Source organism: Hemibagrus wyckioides, linkage group LG06 (assembly GCF_019097595.1).
Source record: "Hemibagrus wyckioides isolate EC202008001 linkage group LG06, SWU_Hwy_1.0, whole genome shotgun sequence".
NCBI lineage: Eukaryota > Metazoa > Chordata > Actinopteri > Siluriformes > Bagridae > Hemibagrus > Hemibagrus wyckioides.
The window spans coordinates 12,094,708-12,111,454 of NC_080715.1; the positions used below are offsets into that span (position 1 = coordinate 12,094,708).

At 39.1% G+C, this 16,747-nt stretch overlaps 1 protein-coding gene across 1 annotated transcript; it reads right to left on the minus strand.

Annotated features, from left to right (window-relative positions):
• Positions 1-12,444: 12,444 nt before the first annotated feature.
• asb1 (ankyrin repeat and SOCS box containing 1) lies at positions 12,445-16,140 on the minus strand. The gene is made up of 5 exons (XM_058391144.1): positions 15,873-16,140; positions 14,286-14,427; positions 13,883-14,185; positions 13,370-13,752; positions 12,445-13,183 (listed from the first exon to the last, which is right to left on the minus strand). The coding sequence occupies exons 1-5, from the start codon at positions 15,979-15,981 to the stop codon at positions 13,038-13,040; spliced, it is 1,083 nt and encodes a 360-aa protein (XP_058247127.1). The 5' UTR covers positions 15,982-16,140; the 3' UTR covers positions 12,445-13,037.
• Between the last annotated feature and the right edge of the window lie 607 nt (positions 16,141-16,747).

A 16,747-nucleotide genomic window follows, 5' to 3' on the forward strand; every position in this document is an offset into this window, starting at 1 on the left:
TTGGTTGAAGGGGAAACTGTAAACACTCTTAATTTCTCAATGGAAGTGACCTGCTGACAGGCACTACGAGGACTAATGAAGTAAATAAACAAAGTGTGTATAAATAGGTCGGATAAATAAACCTCGTCGAGGAAGCACATTCGCCGTAACATCTGTCCTTTGTCCCAGGCTTGGCTCTTGATCCAGCAGCTGGCTGGTGGACATCAGGATGCCAAAAGCATATTTACTTCCCTCTGAAGAATGAGCCTGGTCCTCGTTTCGCCTTTTGTTTTTCTCGTTCTTCTCGATCTGAGCTATCAGAGCTCTTCAAAAGAATTAGGTGAGTGAGTGACAGCAGAGCAGGAAGCCAGAGTCGTCTGAGATTTTGGCCCGGTGCTTGTATTTATCAGAGCATGCTGTGCGCTCAGGCTTTCATTACTGCATTTTACGACACTGTCAGACACTAAAAGCCAACACGGTGTCCAGTGGTTGCAGTGAAAGAGTTTGATTTAAACTTGAATTTTAACACAGGATCCCTTACTGTTGGTGAAGTAGTGAGACGTGAAATATAAATCAAAGTGTTATTTATGTAATAGAGCAAAATCTGTGATACAAAGGAGGTCAGTGTAGTTTACAGTAAGCGCACACGGCAGTAGAGACCTGGACGAACTGGGAGGCAGTTTGTTTATTGTGTAAATGAACTTTGATACACCACGGTTCTGTGGAAATGAAAAGCGGTAACTTCATGGGAACATCTTTAGGATGGTGCAGTTTGTGGTTTCGGTGTAACATGACAAGCTGCAGTTTTTGTTTCTTTAACTGGTGATGGAATGACTTTGTTTGTTGCTGTTATAGGGAATAAATTGTCTCACGCATGCTTTGCAACATTAAATACAACTTTGAACGGATAAAATATATGCGAAAAAAAATCTTAAGCATTGGCAAACTGCTGTAGGATTAAAGGAATAAATGACTATGGAACATATTTATTGGAAGATTAAGTTTGGTCTTGCTTGGTTTCTTAATAAATATCATGTAGCAGGAGTATTTTGGCCCTTACCCTTTACCATTTCTCCTGCTTCCAACCCATCATCTTTGAGAACTGACTGTTCATTACCTCCCACCCCTTGCCAGGTGCCACATTAATGGGATTATCAACGTCATTCACGTCACCTGTCAATGGTTTTAATGTTATGGCTGATTAGTGGATATCACGTGTCCCGATGATATGGCTAATCGCTTTTATCTTTCATTCCTGTCACAATGTTAAATAATAAATCCAGCCATATGGATCCTAATCCACATTTAAGAGGAATATACATTTACTGCCCCAAATTCCACGTTCCAAGTGCTCAATCACTTCAGAGCAGGTGCATGGCAATGTCGAGGGAGACGTCAAAGCACTCCTGTACACCAGGACACACTGTTTAGGATGGAGGAGGTGATGGAGAGAGAAAGAAAGGAAGGAGAGAGAGAGAGAGAGAGAGAGAGAGAGAGGAAGCAGGCGAAAGAGCAGACCTGATCCCACATGTGGTACGCATTTGACACTATAAACACACACAACCTCCTTGGCAAACCTCCCACCCATCAAACACTGAGCAAAGAATAACAGTGTGTAGCACTCGGTTGCATGCAAAGCACACCCTACCCTCCTCTGTATCCTCTTCCCCACCAAGCCCCTTTTTTATCTGAGAAATATGACCACCATTACTGTAGGAAGTGTGTTACGATAAATACGAAGGCACTACGAGTTGAAATGTTTATGCAGCGCGTTAGAGAAGCGTAATTGGGCCGAGCGCACTTCGTTCCCTTCCTCACGCTCAGACAGAAGAAAATACACAAAAGCAATTACCAGCCTAGGCTGGCTCTATTACACATACACATAACAGTATAAACACCCACATACACACATGCTGTATGTCTCTGCCTCCTGTTTATCATGGTGGGTCCGAACCAAACTAAAACATAAGAGTGTTTATGATAGAGGGGATGATTGCACATGATGCCTCAGGCGGTGCTGGCAGCGTCACAGTCAGTGGGGGGGACCACGATCTTCAGAGGTGGGAAGTAACAAAGCTCTGCCCATTTCCAGTTTTCTGTTTTTCAAGTGTCTGGACTTGTTTTTCTTTCAGCTAATACTTTGGAGTTTTATTTGTTATATTTCAGATGAGACATTAGTCATTTCTAAGCAAGGCAAAGTAAGACAAGGCAAGGCAGGTGCATTTAAACAGCAGATTTCAACGAGAAGTGACACTGAAATGAAAAGAAAAGAAATCTGAAAGAAATTAAAAGAAAAGAAAAGAAAAGGAGAACCAGTGACATGCTAAATATTTCTGTCACTGTTTTCTTTTCTTTTCTATTCTTTTTTTTTTCTTGTCTTGTCTTTTCTATAACAGACAGGCAAAAAGTACTCGAGTCAGTTACTGTATACTCCTGTCTTTTCCAGCACTCTGAATGAGGAAGATTGTGTAATACTCAATACATTATGAAACATCACTACATTTCTCTAAAATCATGTGTTTTAAAGTTGCCGTGTGAATTTTTAGCATCAGACAGCTTCAGTGAGTGAAACTAAATCCTAAAATCTGAACTTTAACACATGATGGCAAAAAATGAGACCTGATGCTTGTCACTGTAATCTGTCACTGTGTACACTGTTATTTTTTTATTTACTGAGCCTTTTAGTATTCAGCTAAGGTCAGAGTTTAAATCGTGCTAGCTAACAATCGAGAGAGAAAAACTAACAGTAACAAAAATCAGTGTATCAGGCAGGCGAGAATTTTTCTTGTAATTTTCCTGTTTTTTTTATTTTACTTTTACACATTTCTATTTCTCCATAACTGAAGAATTTGATGCTGTACTTCATCTGTACTTTTATTGGAGTGCTTTTGAGTACCATGTCTGTCTTTAAAAAACTAAATAAATAAATTAAAATAAATAACGGGTTCCTTAAGGCAGGGTTCTTACATTTTTTTTGTGTTCCACAGTAAAGGAAATTCAAGGACAGCTTTAACTGTAGGACCATTTAATTGTTTTTATTCTTGAACTAATGCCATCCAAAAATATAGTTAAAGTTATTGCAGTTAACAATACAGTCAAGGACCCCATGGGTATACAGCACATCTCAGACCCCAGGGAATCCATGGAAAACTTAGGTCTAGAGGTTTTATATATATACATGTATGTGTATATATGTATATGTATATACACACATATATATATACATATATATATATACATGTATGTATATATATATATATATATATATATATATATATATATATATATATATATATATACATACATATACATGTATGTGTATATATATATATATATATATATATATGTATGTGTATATATATATATATATACACATACATGTATATATATATATATATATATATATATATATATATATATATATATATATATATACATGTATATATATATATGTATATATATGTGTGTATATACATATACATATATACACATACATGTATGTATATATATATATATATATATATATATATACATATATACATGTATGTATATATATATATATATATATATATATATATATATATATATATATATATATGTATATATATATATATATATATATATATATATATATATATATATATATATATATATATATATACATGTATGTGTATATATGTATATGTATATACACACATATATATATACATATATATATGTATATATATATATATATATATATGTATATATATATATGTGTGTATATACATATACATATATAACTTTAGGAAAAGTTTGGATTCTAGGCGTATTTCAGAATCAGAACAATCTCCCGATAATCTGTTGATTTATCGATGAGTAAAAAAGTCAGATGCTGGCCGGCTACATTAGGAATCAGCCACAACGCAGAAGTTAGCTTGGAACGTCGCCGGGCTCAGATCCAGCTGTTTTCCTTAGTCCAGTTCCATCTCCGTCCCCTCCCTATCACTGCACACTGTAATTTGCCAAGCAGACACAGCATCCCAGCAAGAACCCAGAGCAAAACAGATAAAGAAAACAGCGACCCATAAGAACACAGTGTGCATCAAAGTACCTTTATTACATCCTGATATTATCACTTATCCCACTCAAATCTGACTCGAATAAAAGACCAGGAGAGTTAGAAACTAAGATAGTACAATATGTGAAAGTGGATTTAGTTATTCTAACTGTTTTATCATGCTTAAGGGTTCTTAAGTGGTTTGAAACCGAGCCCTAGAACACAGAGTTTCTCCATCAGTGAAGATTCTATTGAGAAATGTTTCAGGAAGTAGTTAGCCCTTAAGTATCTAACATTTCTATTGAGGAACATTGAAAACATTCTTTAAGGAATGGAACCCTTAAGAACGTCTGCGGGCTTTTTCTGAGCTTTCTGAAAAGGGTGTTTCTATCTATCCTTGGGAATCAAACATAGTGTGTGAAAATGGTTTTAGTAATTTGCTCTGATTTTATTTGTTTGTAACATTTTATGAAACCCATCAACCTTTTAGATGTTTTTCTAGAAGTTTTTTTTTTTTTTTGCCGAGCCCTACAACTCTGTCTGAACTGTTCCTAATAGAAACTACGTGTCTTTAATTAAAGTATTTCTTCTTGAAAATCCGTTGTTTGGGGAACTTTGGGGTTCAGTGGATAAGAACCGGATCTGAGCTTTCTTTAAAAGGTTTTACTCAGAAGCCTTTTTCTGATAGGAAAGAACTCTGCTATATGGTTCTACATAGGATCATTAAAGGGACGGCAAAAGAAATATTTGAAGTTGAGTCCAAATTTGGGCCCGGATATGAAATATCACACCATTTTGTGGTTCTGTACATTTTTTCTTTCTTTCTTAAACTCTTTTAAAACTTTGTTCTCACAATTTTCCGATTGTTTGTCCTGTAAATTAAAGTATAGGGATGTGGTAGAGGAGCACCATGTTGCTGGTGTGTGGGCGAGAAAATGAGAAGCAAGATGACCTCAGTAAAGTGAGAATCCTGCCTTGATGATGAGTAAATTACAGGGAGTGTTTGTGCTAATGGGTGGATGTCCTGTGCACTGAAGGGAGGAATAAATCAGGGCTGGTTTGGAGAAAGAACACTATTAAAAATGACTTGTTCCCAAATGTGCAGGAAAGAACCTTGGTAAACACAAAGTGTATTGACTGTTCAGACAATCAGGTATTTCGCTTTGCTTTATTACAGGTCCCCAACCTTGACCATTTGATAACTTCAGCTGAAAAGAATTCTTATTAAATTCAGAAATGAAGCTGATGCTCATATTCATAAGTTGCTCAAAAGCTCCTGGTTACACAATTGCACACAAGTTTAGTTGTGATAAATACACAGAGAAGTTTAGATCTACGATTTCAGTTCAAGAGCCAGTTGTAAGCTCTGTGGGACACTCACTCTTACACTGTGTTGAAAGTTTATACACTGAACTAAATCTAATGAATAGGCCATTTCTTATCCACGTTTAAGAGCTGCAATTTGCCTTGATATAGAGAAGGCTTGGAGCGCCGAGTTTATCTCAGTGGAGTGTCACTGTGAAGAATTGACATCTGAGATTATAAATCAACAGGCTGCTCAAAGACTTCAGAAACGGTTGGAAACCACAAGGGCAATATACTTCAGCATGGAATTCACTGAGGACAGGATCCTCGCTTCACTGTCACGCAACACTGAGGCAATCCAAAGGAACGCTCGAAAGGCTTCTGGGTCTCCTGAGTACAAATCACTAAGGCAAGACATGCTCAATATAAACACTCCTAATTCAATTAATGCAGGATTTCTACACAGCTCATATACAGAACTGCCACTACATCTGCTCTGCTTCACTTCTACAGCTCAGAAAAAGAAGGAATATATCCTAGACGTCGGTGTTTTCCTGATGTGCGTATGTGAAATATCGATCAACTCAATGCTGTGATCTGTGCAATAATGTTAGTATTTTAAGCACAGTAAAGGGAGTATCGTATGAACACCTGCCTGTCGGTGTTAATGTCTGAAGGGGGGGGGAAGCGAACCAGACAGGAAATTCATGATTTTGACAGGAAGCTGAAAGAGGGGGAGAACGGTCAGAAGTCTTTAGAAATCAGGGCTCACTAAACAAGCGTGGCTGAGTAGGGGTGCTCTAAACGAGCGTGCCTGATTTAGGCCTTCTCTCAGCTCTGCACCGCTCAGGGAGTATCAGGTTCTGCCACATGGGCCCAGCCGTATGTGCCTTCTCTTTTCATGTGCTGACTTTTCAAATTTAGATCTCTCCGTCACAGCTGTCTGTCCACACAATCTCACTGCCCCCTGGACTCGGGAGTTCTCTAAAGTCTGTCTGCCTAAATTCGACTTCCTTCCTGCTAAATACGCAAATCGGCGAGGGCGCTTATTGACTGTCATGCTCTCGACTTTGGTGCTGGGAGGCATAACAAAATACGTTTCGTAAAATATGGCGAATAAATCAGAGCAAGTTGCATGCACGGATTTCTTGTGTAGAGGAAACAGCTTAGCTTATTCCACCCAACATGGGACCCGGGTTTAACGTCCCTCAGCACAGAAGACGAAATGCGAGAAGCTTTTCGGGGCTAAACAGGGCCCCTGCCAAGAACATGGGACTTCTAAACGTCTCTTTCCAACTTTTACAAGAGATCTGTAAAGCTTGTCCGTACCTTCTTATCATGGGAGGAAATGGTTGATTTGATGTGGCATTGGGTTGTGGACTTGGAGCCGTTCCCACCCTCTGTCAGAGGGGTCACACTTGGGGGAGGAGGAGGGAAGTGGGCTGTGTTCCAGACGGGACACCCCAACACATTGCTCTTCTCCGGGTTCATTTTCAAGGTTTGAAGAATCTTTCTGTAGTGTGTTAATGTACTCCATGTTATGTAATGGAAATAAAATAAATAAAAAAACAATCAGGGGGAGATGCTATATTGAGGTAAACCATGCTGGGTTCAGTATCAGTGTCATGCGGGTGAGAATGATGCATTGTGGTGACTTCATCCCGCATCATGATGAATCATTGTGCCGATAGGATTCACAGGCCATTTGAGTTGGCCATGTCTCTTGAGATTAAAAGCCTTCCTTTTGCTAATTTCCATGCCTGCAGGCCTAAATGTGGAAAAGTGGGCTGCAGGAAAATACATTTTACTGCATTCCCACACTGGTCGTGGAATGAATTTCTTCCACTTTTATGTATGATGCTGATGTTGTTGAATGGCGGTTTGTCAGCCGAGTGACAATTCCTGTCCAAATTCCCTCAGACACACTGGCTGATTGTTGCATTCGTGGGCCAAGTGCATAACACACAGCGCTCCTCTCAGCTGTGGAACAGCTCCCCAGAGCCAAGGCTTCACTGAAGCAATTAACCATGGGTAATTTGCCTTAATGAATACTATCCATTACAGATCCTCTGTACTTACAGAACTGGAAAGATTCTGGGGCTGTGGTATTTCAATAGGAAGTGGAAAAAGACTTTCCAACATTTTATGGTGGTGTATATCAGTTTTATAAGATATGACTGTGGCAAAATAAAACAGTGATAAACATTAATTTACTACATTTCTAGATCATAAATAATTTAACCAGTGTAACTACAGTTACTACATCAGCTGCAGAACTACTGGCCCTTGCATGGTAACATTATTATGTCCTTAAGTAAGTAAAATAAGTATTCAATTTCACCAGTGTTATTGTTCAAGGTACTGCTTTAAACTCTTATAAGGGCTGCTTTTAAATTACAGTGACAAGACCCGAGATCCTGAGACAGTATTTTATGATCCTGCCTTCCTGGATTTGCACAATTCACGACTACCGGTGCCTCCGGAAAAAAACAAGTCACATTAAGAGCCATTATGCAATTTTGGTTTTCCAATTAAAACCAAGTAACGAATTTATAGGTAAATCTCCTCCATTCTATATTTCCTGCTTTAAGCCCCGTTAATGATTTCAGTGTCGCCTTCTCCTAAAGACATCACCGCCGCCACACATGCCATCCTCGTCTGATACAGGAAATACTTCACACACATTGTTTAATGGATTCTGCATGTTCATGACGCAAAAACATTGAGAAATGACCAGTGATTTCTGCATAGCCCTAACCTTTCCTGTTATAGTGATCTGAAACAGAAACATCCTTCAAAATACTGTTTTATTTGGACTCCATATTAAAAGGGTTCGACTTCTTGATAGCATTCTTCGAACAGGAGTCACAGCTTAAATACTGTGATCCAAATCACATACCATCTGCAAATAAGTAAGTAAGGAGTGAGTGGGTGGGTGGGGGGGGATGGGGGGGGGTTGGCCCTGTATCCAAAACCAAGCAATGTTTTAAAGCAACAGAGGAAGTTCAAAAGACAAAAAAAAAATGAAATCACCCTTCAAAAAATGTCTTATAATTAAGGCAGTGAAATTCTAGTGCAAGTGTGAATTACTTGGAGAGGCAGATTAAAATAAGTTCCAAACAACACGCAGCTGTTGCACAATTTCTATAAAAGCGAAATACGTCGTTTAATATCCCATATGGGCGCGCACACGCTTTTATACGCTCATATAAATACTTGATGTTGTCTGTTGCATTTCCTATGTATCCACCTCCATCCACTGCAGAACTTCCACCTAAAAACCTTTTAATTAGTAGCAAACGCTTTATTCGGCAAGGACGTCCATTTATAGCGTTCACAGTTCCTGAAATAAAAGCAGCCAACACATTCTGTAGTGCAGCAGAAGAAACATTCACAGGCTATAGCTACAGGCTCAGGTTCTGATGCCGAAATTTGGTTCTGGTTTACACAGACGATGGGTCCACTGCTTTTTATTAAAACCAACCGTTAGACCTTTTAGTCAGTGAAGTGTAATCCGTTATTAAATGCACAGAGAACTAAGGCTTAACTCAGTCACGTGGAAAAGTGATCATTTATCTTGGAAGCAGTGCAGATCTACACTTTCTTTGGCCAGCTAGAGAGAAGGTGCAACACAAGCAATATCTAAAGCTTCATATTTGTTTAGAACTATATTATAATTCTGTCCACAGATCTTCTGAGTATTTCGGTATATTTATGCATTCTGGTGTGTAGGAATTGAAACGGATGATCCAGTGGTTGGGCTGCCATTTATGTTTTTTTTGTAAATATCAAAAATGAAATTTTTCAGACAGATGTTGTCCATTCATAAATATATGCTAGAGTAATTTTTGTAAAGATTGCTTTGCTGGAAATTGGCTGCATTTTGCTCTTAAATGAGTAACATGGTTGAAAGGAACAGGGTTGAGGTTTTAGCACAGAATTAGCACACAATACATAAAAATGTGTTTATTTAGAATCCTAGAAAACATTAAGTAGATTCTTAATGATTCATATTTTCCTTAATAATCTGCTTTAAATCTATAGTTTTCGTAACAGGGCTGTGCTTTCAGAGTGACTTTGTAAGTCAGTATCACAGTATCAGTGAAAAACAGACAAAAGCAAGGGAGTATTTTTTTTTCTTTTTCTTCCATGATCTTCAGGAAGTAAGTGTGGATAATGCAACTTCCTGTTAAACATGTGAATTATATCTCAAATATATCATTCGAATAAATGTGTTACTGTTGAGGTTATTGTTTTTCAAAAATTTATACAAAATGGCTCCTGGAAAATGATGCTTCAAGCATGAAATGTTCAGTGGTTTTACAGATTAATAAATAAAACTAATAAGTGTAATTATAGTTGGCTTGGACAAGCAAAAATATTTGTTTTTCTATGACGCTGTAGATGGGTTTTTATCAATAGATAATTCCATAATAAATAATAGTAATAATAATAAATTATAAATTATATTATATTTATATTATATTATATTAATATTTAATAAATAAATTATAAAATGATGAAATGATTTATTGAATGCTAATGATTTATAAAATTATAACATTTATAACATTATATTATAATTATTTATAACATGAAAAAAAAATGGAAATATGTAAATAGACTGCTTTGTCCTTATAATATATTTTATTTTTCTACACTTATTTGTATATGTAATATCAGAGAGGCACAATAACATGTCAATCAAGCAGTCACACAAATACTTGATTAAATATCATGATTTTAACCACATAAGCCAGAACCTCAGAAACTACTTCATTATAAACCAGGTCATAAATTTGGTTATAGATGCAAATAAGGGTATTAACTTATTAATTATATCCTTGTGCAATAATCTGAGATAAAATGAAATCACAGCCCCACACCTCATTTCTTCTGTTTTTGTAACCTACCCTTGTATCCATTTTTATATGGCTTCTTCTTCTATTTTGTTTCTATACTATAGCTCTAGAATGAAATATTGGACCAGAAATGATTCTATTCCCTCTTCTCAGTGTTTTGTACTAAATTGACAGCAAAATAACAGAAAGCACACTGAAGGGTTGTGAAGTGGCTCATACCCTTTTGCAAGTAAAAGCACAAGAAAACGAAAATACAAAACCCTTTGCTCATTTTCTGTCATCTAGGGATCTGGAAATGCATTGAAAAAGTTTTAATTTAATACAGAAATATCTGCTAGTCACACTGAATACAGAAATAACATTGGTTAGCTATTTAGCTTACTAGGGAAAAGTGCCCCAGCTAGCAAAACCGACATGCAGCTAGCATGACCAAAATACAAAAGTGTTTGCTAGTAAATCTAGAAAGCTGATGCACTTAAGTAAGCTGTCAGATTTAATAAATAAATTATTCTTGCCGTGGGAAGAATTTTAAAAAATTCTTGTATTTAAATACAAAAAAATGGGTTTAAAAATGTAAATGAAAGCATGGTAGAAACAGTGCTAACTAGCTGCTAATAAGTAGCTTATATGTGATTGATTGCAATAGCTTAACCTGACATTTATTTTTAATAAACACATTTTTAATCACATTTTGCTAAGAGAAACAGTCTTTCCTTTAGAAGGGACTTGAAGAAGAATAATCATGAGCACCGAAACAAACTAGGAATAAAGAAAAAAGTCTTAATGGCGGTTGATTTGAATAATAATTTCATGCAGTACCCTGTGGTTTAAGGACTATCAAAAGATATCCTTTGCATCAGAGCCATTTAAGTGTATTAAGGCTCTCACGCTGGTCACTTTGTGCTTTCAACACTTCATAGCTTTGTATTATTTTTTTTTCCCCTACAAAAATATCCTTTTCATGTCAGGAAAAGCAAACTGTAATTGCATACCCTCCATACTAAAGCACTTTTATGATACGGAGTGATAATATTGGGAAGTCACACCATCAGCTCTTAAAACAGATGTGAGTCTTGGGAAGGAAAAGACGAGTGCTTGAATGAGAAGAGTGCCATCTTTTGGGCAGCTCTGATGCGTACAGACAACAGCATGTAAAAGCATTGTTAACACTGACCCACAAACTCTACCGGCTAAACACTAGAACCAGAAAACACTTGCTGGCTTGTCACACCTGTAATGAAAAACAGATCCGGAGGCACGCATGCAGCTGGATTTTCCCCATTTTCATATTAAAAACTGATGTAGCTCAATTACTACAGTAGGCTGAGAATCATAATCAGACAATTGCCCTGTGTAGGGGAGACTTGGCACAGGCAGACGGGTCTAAAAATGGGGAGAGAGGATTGCAGTGGGAAACGTCACTCCACGAGCACACTCTTGGGGTTTTGGGTTTTTCTATGGCAGCACTCCAGTTCCACAACTGAGAAGCTGTCGGGAAAAAGAGGATGATTCATCTTCCTTAGGAGAGCTGAGAACTGAGATGATGTCTCCGCTTTGATCGTTCTCCTGCTGAAATGCATAATAGCTGAATTACAGAGGAATCAGACAGGGAGGACAGAGGATGATGATGATCTTGAGAATTATCTTGAGATTTGAAAGAGTGCACGTGTTAGTTATTGTACAATCACACCTTTCCCTCAATTGGCAGGAGTTACCTCAATAATCTGCAGCTCTCACTGGGACGGAGGTCCACAGCCGATGTTGGGGCAGATCCGAACATTTCCCAGGCTTGGCTTGTTTTCTACAGCTTGTGGTTTTTGACAGTATGTGGTTTCACTGTCACAACATTTAAAAAAAAAAAAGAAAAGAAAAAAGGAGAAAATAATTCCTACCCAGATACCCAGTGGGTATCTTAAGCGAAGCTGCTGGGAAATTGAGGAGGCTATATACTTGGAACCCTCTGAGGAATCCGACATCATATAAAGGAGCTATTTCTGTCAGTGAGACCTCAACATGATATCTACTGAGACTCTTAGAGCTGTGAGGAATAGTCTGTGGCTGGTAAAGAGGTCCTACAGGAAGTTGGGCTCTCTGTATTGCCTGCACAGAACAGTAATTAAGCTTCGAAACACAATCCATAAATCCAGATATGTGACTCATGTTCATGAGACTCGAACCTCAGTAGTATTGTAAATTATTCGAGAAATGAACAATAAGATGCACTAAGTAAGCACGGGCTAATGAAACACGAGAGATCACTGGCTTTCTTCACACGAGAACACAGACAGTGGGGATACTCTAGTTTATTACAGGCATCTGAACTTAATTTAAGGCAAAGGCAAGGTCTAACAATATGTTTAAGCATGATATAAATACATTTCATAGAGAATCATAAATTATGCTTTTTCACTTTTACACCACAGTGACCATAAACAAAAAAAGAAATATAAAATTTGTTCTTAAATATAAATTACCACTGCTCTTACAGACAATATTCCAAATGATATACAAGAGATAGCATGATTATACCATGTATTCAGAGAAAGTGAATATATTACTGAATATGTTACTGTAAATATATCTGTGTAAACAAAGAGTTTGTTACCAACATGCAACATACAGAACGATGTGCTATGAAACCCGGAAGTGTTTGCTTTCTTTCGGGAATGTCTTCCCACCATCATGAGCGCAATGCAACTGTAACATCAAAGCTATAGCACAGGACAAAAGGATCTGGATCTCAAAGGACTGTAGATCTTTTTATTTTGTCCGTCAGCATTATCTCCAGGCCACAAAAACTTCCCAGTGTCCCTAGTAGAGGTACAGGACAGAATACAGCCTTCGGTTTCCCTTCAGGAAAGGGAAGAGAAGTCTCTATGGAGCAGAAAATTCTTGATGGAATCAGGCAAAGGAAGGCTGGAGATGTGCCTCAGGCAGTGCTTGCCTATCACCCTCCGAATGGCTATGCGACACAAATGAGTCAACCTGTTCGGACATTCTGAAAGAAAGCAGAGGTCTAAATCCATTTTCAAGCTATGAAGTTGTTTATTGCTGAATATGCTCTGAATACAAAAATATCTAGGTCCAAAATTAGAATTTTGTGGTGTATCAAATTCTATAAAACAACTAAAAAATCAACTTTAACATCTCTACTGTAACAAAAATATTTTATAATAAAACTTACTCCTGGCCTCCTGATAGATGTTTAAGGCCTCAGGGTTGACACGCACTCTTCCCATAGCATCAGGATCAGGTTCCTCCCATAGCACGAGTAGTGGATCAGCACCGTGGTCTAGCAGCAGCCTGGCAAAAGTCGGCTCACATCCATGTCTAAGCACGGCGTCCAGCAGGCAGGAGGCCAGACCTCTGTTCAGCGCTTCACGGCTCACCGGGCCAGTGTAGTTATAGTCGGGGTTGGCTCCGGCCTCCAGGAGCAGCCTGAAGCAGTGTAAATGATGGTAGGCAGCGCTAATGTATAGAGGACACACCACCAGTGTGGAAAGGGTGCGAGCGCTAAACAGAGGCCTTGGTCCCAGCTGGTGGTCCACATCTACATCAGCATTGAACCTGCAAATTCACACAGCATGCAACTAATAATGAGAATAATAATGTGTGTAAGGAATGAAACACAATGGTGCCTGCAGTTACAGGAAAATAATAAATGATGGGCCAATTACAGCATATCCTCACTTCCCACCTGATCAGTTCTTGTAGAATGTCCACCCTGCCCACCCGGGCTGCATGGTATAAAGGCGTGCTGCGGTGGTGTCTGCTGCCGTTTGGGTCTGCCCCCGCCTCCAACAAGATCCGAACACAGTCCAGGTGTCCATTAACCACAGCCACATACAGAGCTGTCTGACCCTTGACATCCACCAGGTCCACCTCAGCCCCATGGTTGATGAGATAGTCCACGCAGTCGCCATGGCCAGCAGTTGCAGCGATGCGCAGAGGTGTACAGGGCAGCCAGCCACAGCACCAAACCGATTTCTCATTGATCCGTCTGCACAGGCAAGATAAATACATTAGGAGTGATGTTAAGAAGCATACAGAATAGTATAACTGGAATGATAACAGCTGCACAAAATAGGAAGATTGCTCACTGTTTAAAGCTGTCTTCCTGCAGCAGGCTCTTGATGGTGTCCAAGTCGCCCACGTAGGCGGCATTATGCAGACGCATGTCCTCACACTGCTCTAGAGGCTTGTCACAGAACTGCTCCTGAAGCCATTCTTTCAGATTACGGCCTGAGAGGGATATACATCAGGTGAATTCACCACATACATGCATTAAAGTGCACAATTACAATCCATGGCTATGCACAACCCCCCGTCAACCCCAACCCTCCTTCTATAAATAAGAAAAACCACCAAGGGTCCACCACTGACCAGATATTACTCAGTTCAACTCAACATTATTATCACTATGCACACTGAACAATGAAATGAAGTATTATTTGAGATGTGGATTATTTTCAGCACAGCAGTGATGTGAAATAAATCTGATATTAAACATTGCCAGGATTTTTAAATACCATAATGAGTGACAGCTCAAAACTTAGAAGAATATCCCACCAAAACTGTCCCAAATAACATCGGTGAAAAAAGTAACACTAATAAAAGGACAGAAAACACACAGTGATCAGCCATAGCATTAAAACCACCTGCCTAATACTGTGTAGGTATCCCAGGCACTGCCAAAACAGCTCAAGGCATTTCAACAAAGATCTCTGAAGGTGTGCTGTGGTATCTGGCACCAAGACATTAACAGATGATCCTTTAAGTTGCGAGGTGGGGCCTCCATGGATTGGACTTTTCTGTCCAGCACATCCCACAGATTGAGATCTGGGGAATTTGGAGGCCACTCTTTGCAGTGGTATGTTCAGAGTTTTTTTTTCCCAGTAGAACATATTGCCCAGAGCATAACACTGCCTCCACCAGCTTGCCTTCTTCCCATAGTGCATCATGCTGCTTTCTCCAAGTATGTGGTATTTCTCCAAGTATACAGACACACACACAGATGTCCGTATAATGTAAAAGAAAAGGCTGACCGGTTCACTGCTCATCCTTTTTGGACCAACTAGGAACAGCCCACAAGACCTGCTGATTTGGTGATGCTCTGACCCAAATGGGATGGCAAAACACACACACACACACACACACTTACATCTAGAGGCAATTTAGAGTCCACAATCCACCTACCAGCATGTTTTTAGGAAACAGAAAAATGCACAGTTAACCAACCAGGCATTATGAGAGCATGCGCCCAAATGCCACACGAGCAATAACCTGTGAAGAGCCGTGGATCGAACCTTGGATCGAACCGTGGACCCTGGTCCCTGGAGCTGTGTGTACCTGCTGCCACCATGTCACTGGTTATAAAGCAGTTTGTTTACCTGCTATTTCTCATATCAACACCACACTTGCTATCCATGTCAGTGTGACTGCTGTACTGAGAATGCAAATAACATCCTGGTCCTCTGTATTGGTTCCTAGTTATGACTTCTGATAAATATAAGTGCATAGATGGGGTACATTGATTTTAATGTCAATCAGTTTGATGTGCAAGAATACAGACTGCGTGTGTCTGAAGCTTTGGTGTAATTTGTGCAATGAGAATAAAAGGTGTAAAAGTGAAACAGAGAAAATAATAAGGATAATAATCATCTGTATGGGCAGCAGTGTGGAAATACCTGCTGTGGTGCTGCTGGGCAGGTCAGATACAGTGATCAGAGGATAGCTCATGGTGGCCGGCTCATCCTCATCTACTTCCCCTTCCACGACATTCCCACCGTCAGCCATCGCTCCTCAATCTGCTCTAAAGGCGACTGAAGTGTGATTTCTTTTGTAAAAGCAGGCAATTTACAGCGAAAAACGAGTGTTTAAATGGCGCTTATTTCGCCAGTGTTTTGAGCCTCGGTGTCATTACGGATGTTTTGGAGTGGCTTGTCTATGCGTCGATCTGATTGGCTGAAATCACTTCCGGGTTTCTGACACACTGCAGTTAAGGTGGTACAGCAACAAGTGCCGAGAGGAGACTCCAAAAATCTTTTATACCTCAAATATGATTTCAGACATTAATTGTAATTCTTTATATAAATATAAAGGCGATCAGAGCTTTGAAGTGCAGAGAGGGAAAAAGTGTGAGGTGTGCACTGTACAGGATATTACATTTACAAAAGATGATGATGATTCATCTTCTTCTTCTTCGTCTTCTTCTTCTTCTTATTATTATTATTATTATTTCCCCCATTGTCTGTACCGCTTATCTGATCTATCCTTGGGTCACGGGGAGCCTGTGCTCAGGCGTCATCGGGCATCAAGGCAGGATACACCCTGCCAACCCATCACAGGGCACACACACACTCACTCACACAATCACACACACTACAGGCAATTTAGAGACTCCAAACAGCCATGTCTTTGGACTGTTGAAGGAAACTGGAGCACCCAGAGGAAACCCACCAAGCATGGGGAGAACATGCAAACTCCACACACACGGTGAGAGGGAATCGAGACTCGAACCCAGGACACTGGAGGTGTGAGGCGAACGTGCTAACCACTAAAC